The sequence below is a fragment of the Mus caroli genome, unplaced genomic scaffold (assembly GCF_978045245.1).
Source record: "Mus caroli unplaced genomic scaffold, Mus_caroli_1 scaffold_11, whole genome shotgun sequence".
Taxonomy (NCBI): Eukaryota; Metazoa; Chordata; class Mammalia; order Rodentia; family Muridae; genus Mus; species Mus caroli.
In genome coordinates this window covers 53,822,602-53,840,331 of record NW_028227266.1, presented here as the reverse complement: position 1 = coordinate 53,840,331, position 17,730 = coordinate 53,822,602, and the positions used below count along the sequence as shown (strand labels likewise).

The following is a 17,730-nucleotide window of genomic DNA, read 5'->3' as shown; positions in this document are numbered from 1 at the left end:
CAAATAATGATGTTTCCTGATTTGACTTCATGAAAGAAAGAAGTGCCATATATTTCTTGTGTATAATAAATACTAGGGATGCTTTATTTTTGGTTTTTTTTAAATGGGTCCTTAATGTAATGACCAGAAAAGGCTTTCTTGAATTTAGTATTAGCAATCAGTGTATGTTTCTAGGCACATTTTCCTAATTTAGTTCAGGCTATTACTGGTTTGGTTTGAAGTTTCTGTTGAGAACTTCTGGCTTCTCACTCTTGAATGTTTCTTAGTTTGTTCTCTTCTCTATGCATACTCCCTGCTTAATCCTGATTTTATATGTCCTATACTTGCTGATTACAAATTTTACACCTTTAAGTGAAGTATAATGTGCCTAAAACAAACTGCTCTTTCATCTCCTGCTAACATCTGACTTCACTATGAGGAAAAAAGCATTCTGTTACCATTGCCCAGGTCAGATCCCTTTAAGTCACCGTTGATCTCCTACTTGACATAAACTACATATTCATCCTTATTTTAAATAATGTTGCTTGCTTTAAAATGTCTGCAGGCGCTCAAGCCAGACCAAATCTCAGCATGGGGAGGGGAGATAGACACTGGGGCTAGAGAGCTGACTTAGAGTTAAGAGCACTTAACTCCATTTGCAGGAGACCCAGCCTTCTGTAGCTCCAGTTCTACGGATGTCTCATGCCCTCTTGTGGCATCCTTTAGTACCAGGCATACACACAGTGCACATACATATATTTAGGCCGATGTTCATATATACAATAAAAAGTAAATCATTTTTTTATTTGTAGACCACCTATGTTGCCCTGCAGTTTCTTTGTCCTCTCTTTCTCTTTGCTTCCATTTCCTTTATGGCCGTTTTTCTTCCCTCTTCTCTACTTCATCTCCTTTTTCTTTTGCCCCTATTCTTCTGCCCTCCTCTCCCCTTTTCTCCTTCTACTTTTCTCTTCCTTATGATTTCCTTCCCCATCCATTTCCCAATGTATATATAACACAACAGGATGGGTCTTGTGCATGGCAAGTCAATACAACACTGAGTTGTCCACAGCAGCAGCAGCATGATAATTATGATATTGATAATGATGATGATTATGATATTGATGATGGTGATGATGATGACAACAGTGACACAGATAATGCAGTATTTCACTTTATGACTCTTGCTGGCTCTGAATAGCAGTTTTTCTGCCTCTCCTTTTCCGAGTGCTGGGATAATTAATAAGTGTGCCCTACCATACCCAACAATTTTGTATGTCCTTCCAATCATTTACCTTCTAAATTTGCCCTTGGCAATCACTTACATGCTTTCTGTAATTATGGACTGTTGGGTTTTTTGGTTGTTTTTGTTCTATAAATTCTTATATTCAGAATCATACTCTCTTGCTGCTGATACTTGCTAAGTACTTTTTCAAGATATATTAATATTTTGGGTCAATCAGTTTCCCTTTTATTGTTGAATATATGGATCATATAGGTAATATCAAAACCTTTGTTCATTTTTCCCTTAATAAACATTTGAGTTGAAATTTCATAGGTAGCAAGAGAACTAGCTCTGTAGACCAGGCTGGCCTTGAATTCACAGAGATCCACCTTCCTCTGTTCCATAATGTCTGAGATTAAGGGTATGCACCACCACAGCCCAGCTTGTATATCTTGGTTTTAACTTTTTGTTTTTCCTGTGGTTTTAAAGACAGTTCTATAAAACAATAGTATAAAGCTATATCAGTGAGCATAATACGTGTCATTTGCACAGATGGTTCACCATATCAACAGTATCCTTAGATTCTGCCAAATGCAAACAAAAAATATTTAGAAATAATATTTTTAGAAAGTAATTTAGAAAGAATGTCTGCATGACTTGGTCCATTGCTCATTAGCTGTGACAACATTGCTGAGAACAATATAAAGGGAAGAATTATTTTATATGACAGTTTCAGATGTTTCTATCCATAATTCCCACATATGTGTAAACACATAATACATTGCCATAGCTTACAGCCATACTCATGAGAGGTAAAGGAGCAGACACTATTGTTTTAACATTTGGTGATATGATATATAGAAAACAATGATGAAGAAGCAGTGCAGGGCAGCCTTTCCAAACTGGAATTACACGAAATCTAAGCACATTAAGCTTTCCAGTAGAAGACACATGTTTTCAGAAAGGATTTTAAAAACTGCATCATATCTTCCAGGGAGTCATTTCAGATATAAACTTTTAAATAGATTTAATGTAAAAGGCCTTCTGTATATTTTATACAATCCATTCCACAAAGATAGTAATATTGGTAATGTAATAGACTTCATGGTAAAAATGTCACGACAGATAGAGAATACCTTTGGTTTAATCCTAGAGAGAGGACGGCAGAGTCTGTACTTGTGAGTATGTGTCTTTGGAGATCAGAAATAAGTCTCCTGTGTTGCTCTTTACCTTCTACCTTGTTTGAGACAGGGTCTTTTGTTCACCACTGTGCATCTAGCTAGCTGGTCCACTAGAGTCCTGGACTTGTCCTGTCTGCACCTTGCGACTTGCTGAAGGAACACTGGGGTTACAGATTTATCAGACCTGGCTTCTCCTGGGATATTAGGGGTGAAACGCAGGTTTTTAACCTTTTGTGCCTCACACTTTACCAATCAATCCATAGCTCTAGCCCACATACAGCATTTAAATCAATAGGTTTCACTTTTATTTTCAGAAAAGAAAAAAGGAGAAATGAGTACATTAACTCAACATTAATACGTTGCTTTAGTGACACCTTTCTGCATGATGGCTATCACCTCCTGCTCTAGACTATCTGAAAACAGATAGTGACAAAGAACCAGCATGGATTTATATGAACCTTTGGTGTGTAATCAGTGTAAACAGTCAAACAAAACGTTAAGGGCCAGGTCAGCTTATTTCCATAGTCTTTTATCTTTGAAATTAAATGAAAATTATTTGCCTATACTTTACTTTAGACTATGTATTTCTTGTGGTACATAGAAATTTCTCCATATCAACTACTTTGTCGGAATCATATGGCCTTTTAAATTTACTACAAATTTATTTTTACATTTCTATAATTCTTTAATCAACCAAGCCTATAAACTCAGTAGTATTCTTACTGAGTGAGATCTATATCTTATGAGCAAGTGTACATTTTCCATCTCTCAGGATAGCATTTATATAATTTAAGGGAAAGTTTGTCACATTAACAGTATGATACATTACTGGGAATGGAAAAACTAGAATAACCTTTTGTATCATTATATAAATGGCTGTAAAATAACTAATAAAGATGAAATCTTTTTTTCTTTAGGGCAAAAGAATATGAGAATTTAGTGGAAACCAAAAATTCTGGCTCTGAGTCACCTTATAAAGCAAAGTGAGTATTTTATACCATATTTTAGTTTGTTTCTCCTTGGCTTCTGCCTTTAAAAGAACTTTGTCTGGATTATCGTACCGTTACTTAGCAAATTGGAATTCCCTTTTGGCTTCTTAGTATTGTTAATTAAGAATTTAGGAATGGCCTCAAACAGAAGCTTGAGGACAATCTTATTAGAATTTAAGAAAAAGCACAATTTAGAAAGAGCAGGAATAATGCGGTGTCAGCTCTCTGATTATGGTGGAACAGTATTGAAAGATCACAGATGCTTGCTGATAAAGTAAGGAGATTAAATAACACACAGGTTAGCTATGAAGTCTGAGGAAAAATTTTAAATCTTTTTGAAATGAACAGAAACATAAACAGTCTAATCAGAATCTATGGGTGCAGTGAAAATACCTAGAAGGAAATTAACAGCATTCCATGTACATGCAAGAAAAGGTCTGAAGTGAATTATCTGTACTCCTTCCTTCAGACACTATAAAGAAAGAGTGAGCTTAAACAGAAGAAAATAAACTCTTGAAATTGGAAGAAATCTAATTTTCAATGAAAATTAAAATAGATGCCGAGTGGAGGGAGGGAGAAAAACTGTAAGCTAATACTTTGGAAACATGAAATTGTGATATGTCTCCTGGCGCCATTGTAAAAGTAACTTTTATTCTCCTGATGTGTGTTGTAAATATTTAATCTCTGACTTAGTTTGTCAAATTTTTCTGATTCATCACTTTGTCTGCCCCTCAAGTAGATGTGATTTTTGGGATTAAAGGTGTGTGGCATGTCTGCGTTCCAGCCAGACAACACTGACCTAGAAGGATTTTGGATGTGATGAGAACAGTCATGTTGCTGGATAAAAATTCCTCTCATGTGTTCAGTAGATCCAAGTACCTATGCTGCACCCACTGATGCCTTTTGATGTTCTGATACTTGGAGACTGATAGAGTAAACAGTACACCCTGGAAGCCAGAAATGTATTAGTGAGTAAGGTGGAGGAAGATAATAGACTGTTAGAGTGCCAGTCACTGATGTTACTGTCTCTGTAGAGTAGGGTGACAAGAGCTGTAGAGCTGTTTGGAATGTGGGTGATGGTGGGAAGGTGCTTAGATTTCAGAAATACGAGCATAATTTCAAAACAGAAAATATCAGCAATAGAAACTGAGGGACAGAAAGGCTGTTCCAGTGCTTGCAGCTGACCCAGCTGCAGAAGGTAGAGACTGAGACAAAGGCATCAAACCGAGAGTGTCAAAAATGCACATTATAATTTAGCTAAGAACTAACAATCTTATTTGAAAACAAATTGAACCCAAAAGTTTAGTGAGCAGAATGAGGAAAGAGCGATCTTCAGGACACATAGTGACAGAAGTGGCATGCCATTGGCAGGGCAAAGAGAAGTGTGAGTGGTACCATGAAAACAACACTCACCTCACTAAGTAGATATGCTGTTTAAAAACATAGATGTTCTGATGTCTGTATCACAAAATTACTGAAATTGAAATAATGTAATTTTCCAAACAGAAAAACTGAGGACTGTATAGGTTGGCTGCTGAGTCCTACAGTATCTTTAAAGATGAACTAGCACCATTACTTCTCAGACTATTCCATAAAATAGAGAAGGAACAATTCCAGACTCACTCTGTAAAGACAATATTGCATTTGATAAAGACATGAAAGTAAAAATAAGATTCTGTAGGGCAGACCTGTAGCCAGCTTGTCCTGGATGGGAAAAACAAAACACATTCTCTCTAAAGTCAGCATCCACTGTCACTTCTCTTTTGAAACGGGGAAAAGGGGGGAGGAGAAAAGAAAGAAGAAACCATAGCCATAGAAATAAGGCATGCAAAAGAAGTGAGATGGTTAAAAATAAATATAAGTCACATTTCCCTAATTGCAAATGATACAATCTTATCATTAAAAACTCTACCAGAAGACTCATAGATTTGCTAAACACTTTCAGGAAAGTAACAGAATGCAAAATCAGCACACAGATTGAAAGCTTTTCTGTATACCCACACCTTACCCACACAGTAACCCTTTTAAAAGCCAGTTATTAAAGACTTAAACAGAGAAGACTATAAGGCACTGAAAAAAGAAATTGAATACAGAGACCTCTCATGTTCATGGTTTGACAGACTGTAATTAAAATATCTATGTACTAAATCAGTAAACAGGTTTAACGCAACCTTAATTAAAATACAACTGAAGTAGAACATACATCTTAAATTTCATATGGAAACAATGAAGATCTTGAATAGCTAAATAAATCCTGAACTATAGGCACTGTTGAGTGTATGCCAACACCTGACTTCAAACTGTTAGAGTTACATTAAGAAAATTAGCATGGTACTAGAATAAAAACATGTACACTGATGAATAGTGTAGTTGATCCAAAAGTAAGCCTAAACAGCTATTTATTCTTCATTAAGGAACCTAAATAAGACATAGGCAAGACAGGCTGTTTAGCTCATGGTGCTAGGAAAACTGGTTATCGAAATGTAAAAGACTGGATAAAGATTGCTATCCTTCACACAATACAAAAATCAATTAAAAGTGTGCAGAGGGGAACCAAAAAACAAAACCTACTTTAATACAATGACAGACAACCAGAATAAAACATTGGAGAACATCTCTAGTTATTAGGTATAGATAATGCCTGTCTAAATAGAATTTTACTATTTTAGGTAAAAAGATCAAGAATTGACAAATGAGATTGCTTAAAATTAAAAAAAGAAAAACTTTCCATAGCAAAGGAAACAATGAAGATAGTCAATAATAAAAAAGAAATTCTTTATCAGCATTTATGGGATAGGATTTATTTCTAGAAGACCAAATAATCCAATCAACAAAACAGACATGGAACGGAACAAATGCTTTTCACATAGAAGAGACTAACTGACCGATAAATACATACATACTTTACTGTATTTTTACCCATTACATATAAGCAAATCAAAACTATGCTGACTCTTCTTTTCCTGTTGAAATGGCTCCCACTAAGAAAGTAAAAGCATATGTAGGAAAAAGAAACACTTATTCACTGCCTGTAGGAAGTAGTTTAACCCAGCTAACATGGAAATCATTATGAAAGCTTCTCAAAGAACTAAAGATAGACCTCGGACATGATTCCCTCATACCAGTTCTGGGGATGTGGGTCAGACAATCACAGCCACATTTACTGTGGAGATTGCTCTGTACTCATAGTCATCAGGGCACAGTTTGACACAGCCATGCTTGGGATCAGCTTAGCCTCTCATCAACTGACATCATTTAAAATGGGATATAAGCAAAGTGGAGTTTTACTCAACTGTGGACTAAATAATGGTGCTGTGGGTAAAGTAATGAAACTACAGCTCTTAGTTTCAAGTAAAACACCCATGGAAGGAGTTACAGAGACAAAGTTTGGAGCTGTGAGGAAAGGATGGACCATCTAGAGACTGCCATATCCAGGGATCCATCCCATAATCAGCTTCCAAACGCTGACACCATTGCATACACTAGCAGATTTTGCTGAAAGGACCCTGATATAGCTGTCTTTTGTGAGACTATGCCGGGGCCTAGCAAACACAGAAGTGGATGCTCACAGTCAGCTATTGGATGGATCACAGGGCTCCCAATGGAGAAGCTAGAGAAAGTACCCAAGGAGTTAAAGGGATCTGCAACCCTATAGGGGGAACAACATGATGAACTAACCAGTACCCCGGAGCTCTTGTCTCTAGCTGCATATGTATCGAAAGATGGCCTAGTCGGCCATCACTGGAAAGAGAGGCCCATTGGACTTGCAAACTTTATATGCCCCAATACAGGGGAATTCCAGGGCCAAAAGAATGGGAATGGGTGGGTAGGGAAGGGGGGGGAGTATGGGGGACTTTTGGGATAGCATTGGAAATGTAATTGAGGAAAATACGTAATAAAAAAATATTAAAAATTTTTAAAAAAGGAAAAAAAATTAAAATGTGTTGGCTTAGAAAAAAAAAAAAATAAGCCACTACCACAAAAGTAGGAGTGCTTCTTTTGTGAGATCTAGTTTGTGTGTGTCTGTGGGGGTTGGGGAGAGGGAAAAGTAAAGGGTACAGTATATCTTAGAAATTGAAGAGAGAATGCTAAACAGGTAAGGTGACAGAAAAGGTAACAACACAGGGAGTGAATATGATCAAAGTTTACCATGTTCACACATGGAAATGTCAGAGTAAAACTCCATTGTACAAGTAATATGTGATAATAAATAAAAATAAAATTGATGGACCTGTAGCCAGCCTAAGAAAAAATGCAGTGTAAGATACAGTTTAACTAATGTCAAAAAGAAAACAAGATAACACTGTAAAATCCATATTCCTTGAAAGGCACAATCTGCCAAATTTACACATGAAAATCCAGAGCGGACTGGGCCTCTGTCTGTTAAAGAATTTTGTCAAGAACTTTCCATAACAGAATATACTTAATGGCCAAGATCTGCTCACTAGTCATTTGTACCAGACATTTAAAGAGGAAATGATCCTAATGGTCTGTAATCCATTTGACAAGTTCTGACTACCTAATTCATTTTATGAAGCAAATGTTATTCTGATATTTCAACACTCAAACCAAAAATATTAGAAGCAAAAAACTTGGGAACTAGGAGAGGAGGCAACATTTGGGATGTAACTAAATAAAATAATTAACAAATAATTAAATTGAAAATGAAAAATAAAAACGATCTTGGGTGCAAAAATTTTCAGAAATACTAAATATTGAAGTAAACACCAGTGTTTTATTTTTCAAGAGTATGTTGTACTGTTCTGTTTCATTAAAAAAAAAAAAAAAGTGGGAGGATGGGGGAAGGATTGTGAGAGAGGGGACTGGGAGTGGGACAGTAAGCATATTGTAAAGGGCATAAGTAAAAAAATAAAATAAAAATCGACAAAAGGTTTAATTTTTAGTCCATTTTATGGATTTTCATATATGTGTTGTTTTATTCTCAATATCCTTTTTTCATTTTTTGATAATAGAATAAGTTTTATGCAGGTTTTATACCTGTTTACAAGTGGCAGCTATCAAAATAAGATTCTTTAGTATTCTTTAATGTAGTTCAATTAGAAATTTCTGAGGATTCCACTTTTTTTTTTATTATTTTCTTTTTTTTAAGATATTTTCTTCATTTACATTTCAAATGCTATCTCCTTTCCTAGTTTCTTCTCTGAAATCCCCTATACTATCCCCCTACCCCTGCTCCCCAACCCAACCACTCCTGCATCCTGGCCTTGGCATTCCCCTACACTGGGGCCTAGAATCTTCTCAAGACCAAGGGCCTCTCCTCCCACTGATGGCCAACTAGGCCATCCTCTGCTGCATATGCAGCTAGAGACATGGGCTCTGGGGATACTGGTTAGTTCATATTGTTGTTTCTCCTATAGGGCTGCTGACCACTTCAGCTCCTTGGGTACTTTCTCTAGCTCCTTCATTGGGGACCCTGTGTTCCATCCAATAGATGACTGTGAGCATCCACTTCTGTGTTTGCCAGGCACTGGCATATCCTCACAGGAGACAGCTATATCAGGGTCCTGTCAGCAAAATCTTCTTGACATATGCAATAGCGTCTGTGTTTGGTGGTTGTTTATGGGATGGATCCCGAGATGGGGCAGTCTCTGGATGGTCATTCCTTCCATCTCAGCTAAGAACCTTGTCTCTGTAACTACTTCTATGGGTATTTTGTTCCCCATTCTAGGAAGGAACGAAGTATCCACATTTGGTTACTTCTTCCTTCTTGAGTTTCATGTGTTTTGCAAATTGTAACTTGGGTATTCTAAGTTTCTGGGCTAATATCCACTTATCAGTGAGTGTATATCATGTGTGTTCTTTTGTGATTGGGTTACCTCACTCAGGATGATAGCCTCCAAGTCCATCCATTTGCCTAAGGATTTGATAAATTCATTGTTTTTAATAGCTGAGTAGTACTCAATTACATAAATGTACCCCATTTTCTATATCTATTCCTCTGTTGCGGGACATCTGGGTTCTTTCCAGCTTCGGGCTATTATAAATAAGGCTGCTATGAACATACTGGAACATGTGTTCTTATTACCAGTTGGAACATCTTCTGGGTATATGCCCAGGAGAAGTATTGCTGGATCTTCCAGTAAAACTATGTCCAATTTTCTGAGGAACCGCCAGACTGATTTCCAGAGTGGTTGTACCAGCTTGAAATCCCACCAGCAATGGAGGAGTGTTCCTCTTTCTCCACATCCTCACCAGCATCTGCTGTCACCTGAATATTTGATCTTAGTCATTCTGACTGGTGTGAGGTGGAATCTCAGGGTTGTTTTGATTTGCATTTCCCTGATGATTAAGGATGTTGAACATTTTTTCAGGTGCTTCTCAGCCATTCAATATTCCTCAGTTGAGAATTCTTTGTACAAAAGCTACAAATAATATAAAATACCTTTGTGTGACTCTAACTAAGGAAGTGAAAGATCTGTATGATAAGAACTTCAAGTCACTGAAGAAAGAAATCAAAGAAGATCTCAGAAAATGGAAATATCTCCCATGCTCATGGATTGGCAGGATCAATATAGTAAAAATGACTATCTTGCCAAAAGCAATCTACAGATTCAATGCAATCCCCATCAAAATTCCAACTGAATTCTTCACTGAGTTAGAAAGGGCAATTTGCAAATTCATCTGGAATAACAAAAAACCTAGTGTTTTAGTCAGGGTTTCTATTCCTGCACAAACATCATGACCAAGAAGCAAGTTGGGGAGGAAAGGGTTTATTCGGCTTACACTTCCATACTGCTGTTCATCACCAAAGGAAGTCAGGACTGGAACTCAAGCAGGTCAGAAAGCAGGAGCTGATGCAGACGCCATGGAGGGATGTTCTTTACTGGCTTGCCTCCCCTGGCTTGCTCAGCCTGCTCTCTTATAGAACCCAAGACTACCAGTCCAGAAATGGCACCACCCACAAGGGGCCTTCCCCCTTGATCACTAATTGAGAAAATGCCTTACAGTTGTATCTCATGGAGGCATTTCCTCAACTGAAGCTCCCTTCTCTGTGATAACTCCAGCTTTGTCAATTTACACAAAATTAGCCAGTACACCTAGGATAGCAAAAACTCTTCTCAATGATAAAAGAATCTCTGGTGGGAATCACCTGCCTGACCTAAAGATGTACTACAGAGCAATTGTGATAAAAACTGCATGGTACTGGCATAGTGACAGACAGGTAGACCAATGGAATAGAATTGAAGACCCAGAAATGAATCCACACACCTATAGTCACTTGATCTTTGACAAGGGAGCTAAAACCATCCAGTGGAAAAAAAGATAGCATTTTCAACAAATGGTGCTGTCTCAACTTCTGGTTAGCATATAGAAGAATGAATTGCTCCATTCTTATCTCTTTGTACAAAGCTTATGTCTAAGTGGATCAAGGAACTGCACATAAAACTAGAGACACTGAAACTTTTAGAGACGAAAGTGGGGAAAAGCCTTGAAGATATAGGCACAAGGGAAAAATTCTTGAACAGAACAGCAATGGCTTATACTGTAGGATCAAGAAACGACAAATGGGACCTCATAAAATTGCAATGCTTCTGTAAGGCAAAGGACAATGTCAAGAAGACAAAAAGGCCACCAACAGATTGGGAAAAGATCTTTACCAATCCTAAATCCATTAGGGGACTAATATCTACTACATAGAAAGAACTCAAGAAGTTAGACTCCAGAAAAGCAAATAACCCATTAAAAAATGAGGTATAAACATAAAGAATTCTCACCTGAGGAATACCAAATGGCTGAGAAGAACCTGAAAAAATGTTCAACATCCTTAATCATCAGGGAAATGCAAATCAAATCAAGTCTGAGATTCCACCTCACACCAGTCAGAATGGCTGAGGTCAAATATTCAGGTGACAGCAGATGCTGGCAAGGATGTGGAGAAAGAGGAACACTCCTCCATTGCTGGTGGGATTTCAAGCTGGTACAACCACTCTGGAAATCAGTCTGGCGGTTCCTCAGAAAATTGGACATAGTTTTACTGGAAGATCCAGCAATACTTCTCCTGGGCATATACCCAGAAGATGTTCCAACTGGTAATAAGAACACATGTTCCAGTATGTTCATAGCAGCCTTATTTATAATAGCCCGAAGCTGGAAAGAACCCAGATGTCCCTCAACAGAGGAATGGATACAGAAAATGTGGTACATTTACACAATGGAATACTACTCAGCTATTAAAAACAATGAATTTATGGAATTCCTAGGCAAATGGATGGACTTGGAGGCTATCATCCTGAGTGAGGTAACCCAATCACAAAAGAACACACATGTTATGCACTCACTGATAAGTGGATATTAGCCCAGAAACTTAGAATACCCAAGATACAGCTTGCAAAACACATGAACCTTAAGAAGGAAGGGCAAAGTGTGGACAATTCGCCCCTTCTTAGAATTGGGAACAAAACGCCCATGGAAGGAGTTACAGAGACAAAGTTTGGAGCTGAGACAAAAGGATGGACCATCTAGAGACTGCCCCACTCGGGGGTCCATCCAATAATCAGCCACCAAATGCAGATACTATTGCATAGGCTAGCAAGATTTTGCTGAGAGGACCCTGATACAGCTTTCTCTTGTGAGGCTAAGCCAGTGCCTGGCAAACACAGAAGTGGATGCTCACAGTCAGCTATTGAATGGAACAGAGGGCCCCCAATGAAGGAGCTAAAGAAAGTACCCAAGGAGCTGAAGGGGTCTGCAACCCTATAGGTGGAACAACAATATGAATTAATCAGTACCCCCAGAGCTCGTGTCTCTAGCTGCATGTGTATCAGAAGATGGCCTAGTCGACCATCATTGGGAAGAGAGGCCCCTTGGTCTTGCAAATTTTATATGCCCAAGTACAGGGGAACGCCAGGGCCAAGAAGTGGGAGTGGGTGGGTAGGGGAGCAGGGCAGGGGGGAGGGTATGGGGGACTTTCAGGATAGCATTTGAAATGTAAATGAAGTAAATACCTAATAAAAATTTGGAGGAAAAAATGGTCCTTGTTCTTCCCTAAGTATTTCTGGTTTCCAATGGTATGTAAGCGCTCTTGGTAAGAACACTACTAGCTTCTGTTATTCTGGCTGGATATCCAGTGCAGACTTTATTCAACCAAATGCCAAAGTAGTTACTTATCTATCACTTGCTGACAGTGAACTTCTACAAGGTGGGGGCCATAACTAGTATTAGATGGGAGACTATTTCATACTAGACTAGACGGAAAATTATGTTAGTATCATTTTGTATTTTGTATCCCTCTCTCTTTTGTTAGGCCTAGACCTCTTGATGTATAGTAATGACAGTTGATATAGACAATGATTTATTCATTATCTAGAAAGTGAATGGTAGTAGGTACAATCTCTTATCTTAAAAGGACCTGGGGAAGGAGAAGGGGAAGAGACACACTGACAAACAGACAGAGGCAAACATACAGAGATACAGAGAGATGTCCAGCTTTTAAGATGAAGAAATCATAGTGTAGAAAAGTTAAATAATATCTCTAGGATTAATAAATCTGTAGTGCTGACTCCAGATTTGAAGCATAGGCACTTTGGGTTTTAGAGTTTGTGTTCATCATTAATTTGGTGAGTTACAAGCATATAGCAGATATTAACTGGGAAAAGAATAAAGAGGGAGGTTCTATTAAGGGAGTCCCAGGGCAGTGCAGGATATCCCTATAGTTGAGGCTTTCAAATAAAGGGACAAATAGCAACAGATCAATCAAGTCTGGTGCTCACAACATCCAGCAGAAAACTGAAGAAGTTGAGTAGTGGTCTAGAGTTCCTGGTTAAAGTTCTGTTCATGGATGAGCTTCCTGTGGCTGAACATCTAATTTAATGTTCCCACTGTAGCTATTTTTATATTAGGGGATAAATAATAGTCACCTCTGTTGGAAATTTCTTACTGTTAGGTATTCTCAAGGACCGAGTGTTTTTAATAACCTGAGCTTCTCATTATCTTTCTCTCTCTTGATACAGACAAAAGGGCCATTCTAACCCAAACCAGGGTTTAGGAAAACTTATCATAAATATGTTTGGTTCTGAAGTTGTTGGAGGAGGAGAGCAGGAACTACTGTACTTTTAGAAACAACTTCTCTAGTAACTCAAACAGCATATAATAGATGAGCAATATAATATAAATTACATCTGCTTCTACACTGCATATTTCAATAGCTTCTAATCAAAAATTACCACTAAATTATCAAAATTCAATACAGTTTAGTATTCATTGCTTAATATACTCCAGTAAACACATGGAGCTATCAATTACAATGTAGATTATTCAAATAAAGAACATATGTGTCATTGTAGAAAGCTCTACTTAGGAAAAACACACATTAAACACATAGTTAAGTATTTAATTTGCTCATGGTGAGTACATTAAAGAAATATCCAAAGTATAGAAAGTGACTTCAGTGCTAAAAATAGAGATAAGTGGGAATTTCCTGAGTAATTTGAGAGTGGAGAAAGAATTTCAGGAAAAAATTAACATTTTCTTTTTTTTATTGGGTATTTATTTCATTTACATTTCCAATGCTATCCCAAAAGTCTCCCACATGCTCCCCAACCAACTCCCCCACCCACCCACTCCCACTTCTTGGCCCTGGCATTCCTCTGTACTGAGGCATATAAAGTTTGCACGACCAATGGGCCTCTCTTTCCACTGATGGCCAACTAGGCCATTTTCTGATTCATATGCAGCTAGAGACACGAGCTCTGGGGGTACTGGTTAGTTCATATTGTTGTTCCACCTATAGGGTTGCAGACCCCTTTAGCTCCTTGGGTACTTTCTCTAGCTCCTCCATTGGGAGCCCTGTGATCCATCCAATAGCTGACTGTGAGCATCCACTTCTGTGTTTGCTAGGTCCTGGCATAGTCTCACAAGAGACAGCTCTACCTGGGTCCTTTCAGCAAACTCTTGCTAGTGTATGCAATAGTGTCAGCGTTTGGAAGCTGATTATGGGATGGATCCCCGGATATGGCAGTCTCAGTGAAACTAACAGAAGTTATGAAACAAATGGATCTAACAGATATCTACAGAACATTTTATCCTAAAACAAAAGGATATACCTTCTTCTCAGCACCTCATGGTACCTTCTCCAAAATTGACCTCATAATTGGTCACAAAACAAGCCTCAACATATACAAAAATATTGAAATTGTCCCATGCATCCTATCAGATCACCATGGACTAAGGCTGATTTTCAATAACAAAATAAATAATACAAATGAGCATTTTCAAAGACTAATGCAGCAAGAAAAAGAATTGAGGTCCAGAAGGACTTCATGCATTGCAGTTTGTATAGAGGGTTTAGCTCTACTGGTGAAGAGGGGACCTTCCTGAAATGTAATAAGAGAGATGGATGACTGGATATAATGGCAAGATTATTTTTCTTGTAGTAACCTCTTTTCTATGTAAGAAATATAAACTTATAAAAGTGAAAGAAAGAAAAGAGGCTTACATTCTAAATAGAATGGAATGGTGTGAAGCAAAAATGTGGAGGATAGGAAACTAGCAGAGGAGAAATTCACTGAGATCATAAATCCACAGTATGGTTGAGTTTGTCAGAGTCATGAGTAGAAAACACTGGCAAGTGTTTTTATTGAGTCAACTAAAAAAAAAAAAATTTGATTCAAGGCATTGAGAAGATTGGCTATTCTATTATGGGAACTAAATTGACATTATTAGCATTGCTGGGGCATGCCTAATGTAAGTAACGAATGAAACAAAGGAGGATGTCTAAGAAATCTTTAAGAATTTGATTAAAATTATATGTTATGGAATCTACCATATTTGAAAAGTTTGAAGACAGACAAGAGAGGATAAATAGACTTGGAACATGTCTGGAAGATTGTCTCAAGACTCATCTGCTGCTCAAGCAAACAAGCAGTAACAAAGAATCTCAGGGTTGTTTTGATTTGCATTTCCCTGATGACTAAAGATGTTGAACATTTTTTTAACTGCTTCTTAGCCATTTGGTATTCCTCAGTGGAAAATTCTTTGTTTAGCTCTGTAGCCCATTTTTTAGTAGGGTTATTTGTTATTCTGGAGTCCAACTTCTTAACTCTTAATGTATTGGATATTAGTCCCCTATTGGGTTTAGGATTGGTAAAGACCTTTTCCCAATCTATTGGTTGCTGTTTTCTCTTATTGACAGTGTCCTTTGCCTTACAGAACCTTTGCAATTTCATGAAGTTCCATTTGTCAATTCTGGATCTTACAGCACAAGCCATTGCTGTTCTGTTCAGGAATTTTTCCCCTGTGCCCATATCTTCAAGGCTTTTCCCCACTTTCTCCTCTAAAAGTTTGTGTCTCTGGTTTTATGTGCAGTTCCTTGATCCACTTAGACTTGAGCTTTGTACAAGGAGATAAGAATGGACCAATTCACAGTCTTCTACATGCTAACACCAGTTAAGCAAGCAACATTTGTTGAAATTGCTGTCTTCTTCCCACTGGATGGTTTTAGCTCCTTTGTAAAAGATCAAGTGACCATAGATATGAGGGCTTTTTCTGGATCTTCAATTCTATTTCATTGATCTATGTGTCTGTGGCTGTACCAGTACCATGCAGCTTTTATCACAATTGCTCTGTAGTACAACTTGAGGTCCAGCATGGTGATTCTATCAGAGGTTCTTTTATTGTTGAGAATAGTTTTTGCTATCCTAGATTTTTGTTATTCCAAATGAATTTGCAAATTTCCCTTTATAGCTCTGTGAAGAATTGAGTTAGAGTTTTGATGGGGATTGCATTGAATCTATAGATTGCTTTTGGCAAGATAGCCATTTTTACTATAATCCTGCCAATCCATGAGCATTGGAGATCTTTCCATCTTCTGAGATCTTCTTTGATTTCTTTGTTCAGAGACTTGAAGTTATCATACAGATCTTTCACTTCCATAGTTAAGAGACACACTTAGGTATTTTATATTCTTTGTGACTATTATGAAGGGTGTTGTTTCCCTAATTTCTTTCTCAGCCTATTTATACTTTGTGTAGAGAAAGGCCATTGATTTGTTTGAGTTAATTTTATATCCAGCTACTGCACTGAAGCTGTTTATCAGGTTTAGGAGTTCTCTGGTGGAATATTTAGGGTCACTTATATATACTATCATATCATCTGCAAATAGTGATATTTTGACTTCTTCCTTTCTAATTTGTGTCCCCTTGATCTCCTTTTGTTGTCTAATTGCTCTGGCTAGGACTACAAATACTATATTGAATAGGTAGGGAGAAAGTGGGCAGCCTTGTCTAGTTCCTGATTTTAGTGGGATTGCTTCAAGTTTCTCTCCATTTAGTTTGATGTTGGCTACTGGTTTTCTGTATATTGCTTTTATTATGTTTAGGTATGGGCCTTGAATTCCTGATCTTTCCAAGACTTTTATCATGAAGGGGTTTTGTCAAATGCTTTCTCAGCATCAAATGTGATGATCATGTGGTTTTTGTCTTTGAGTTCGTTTATATAGTGGATTACATTGATGGATTTCCATATATTGAATCATCCCTGCATCCCTGGGATGAAGCCTTCTTGATCATGATGGATGATCTTGGTTTGCAAGAATTTTGTTGAGTATTATTGCATAGATATTCGTAAGGGAAATTGGTCTGAAGTTCTCTTTCTTTGTTGAGTCTTTAGTCAGAATAGCTAAGATCAAAAATTCAGGTGACAGCAGATGCTGGTGAGGATGTGGAGGAAGAGGAACACTCCTCCATTGCTTTTGGACTGCAATCTGGTACAACAACTCTGGAAATCAGTGTGGCGGTTCCTCAGAAAATTGGACATAGTTTTACCAGAAGATCCAGCAATACCTCTCCTGGGCATATACCCAGAAGATGTTCCAACTGGTAATAAGAACACATGCTGTGTTCATTGCAGCCATATTTATAATAGCCAGAAGTTGGTAAGAACCCAGATGTCCCTCAACAGAGGAATGGATACAGAAAATGTGGTACATTTACACAAAGGAGTACTACTCAGCTATTAAAAACAATGAATTCATGAAATTCTTAGGTAAATGGATGGAACTAGAAAATTTCATCCTGAGTGAGGTAATGCAGTCACAAAAGAACACACATGTTATGCACTCACTGATAAGTGGATATTAGCCCAGAAGCACAGAATACCCAAAATACAATTTTCAAAACACATGAAACTCAAGAATAAGGAAGACCAAAGTGTGGACACTTTGATCCTTCTTAGAAGGGGGAACAAAATGCCCATGGAAGGAGTTACAGAGACAAAGTTTGGAACAGAGACTGAAGGAATGACCATCCAAAGCTGTCCCACCTGGGGATCCATCCCATAAAGAACCATCAAACCCAGACACTATTGCAGATGCCAATAAGAGCTTGCTTACTGGAAACTGATA

General features: G+C 37.8%; 1 protein-coding gene across 3 annotated transcripts in view; it reads left to right on the top strand.

Moving 5' to 3' along the window:
* Positions 1 to 17,730, top strand: part of Scaper (S-phase cyclin A associated protein in the ER) — a 365,479-nt gene that overhangs the window by 159,965 nt on the left and 187,784 nt on the right. For all 3 annotated transcript variants that reach the window (XM_021171564.3, XM_029481364.2, XM_085844651.1), the window contains exon 23: positions 3,300 to 3,365. In XM_021171564.3, the coding sequence (XP_021027223.2) occupies positions 3,300 to 3,365 (66 nt within the window). The remainder of the gene's footprint in view (positions 1 to 3,299; positions 3,366 to 17,730) is intronic.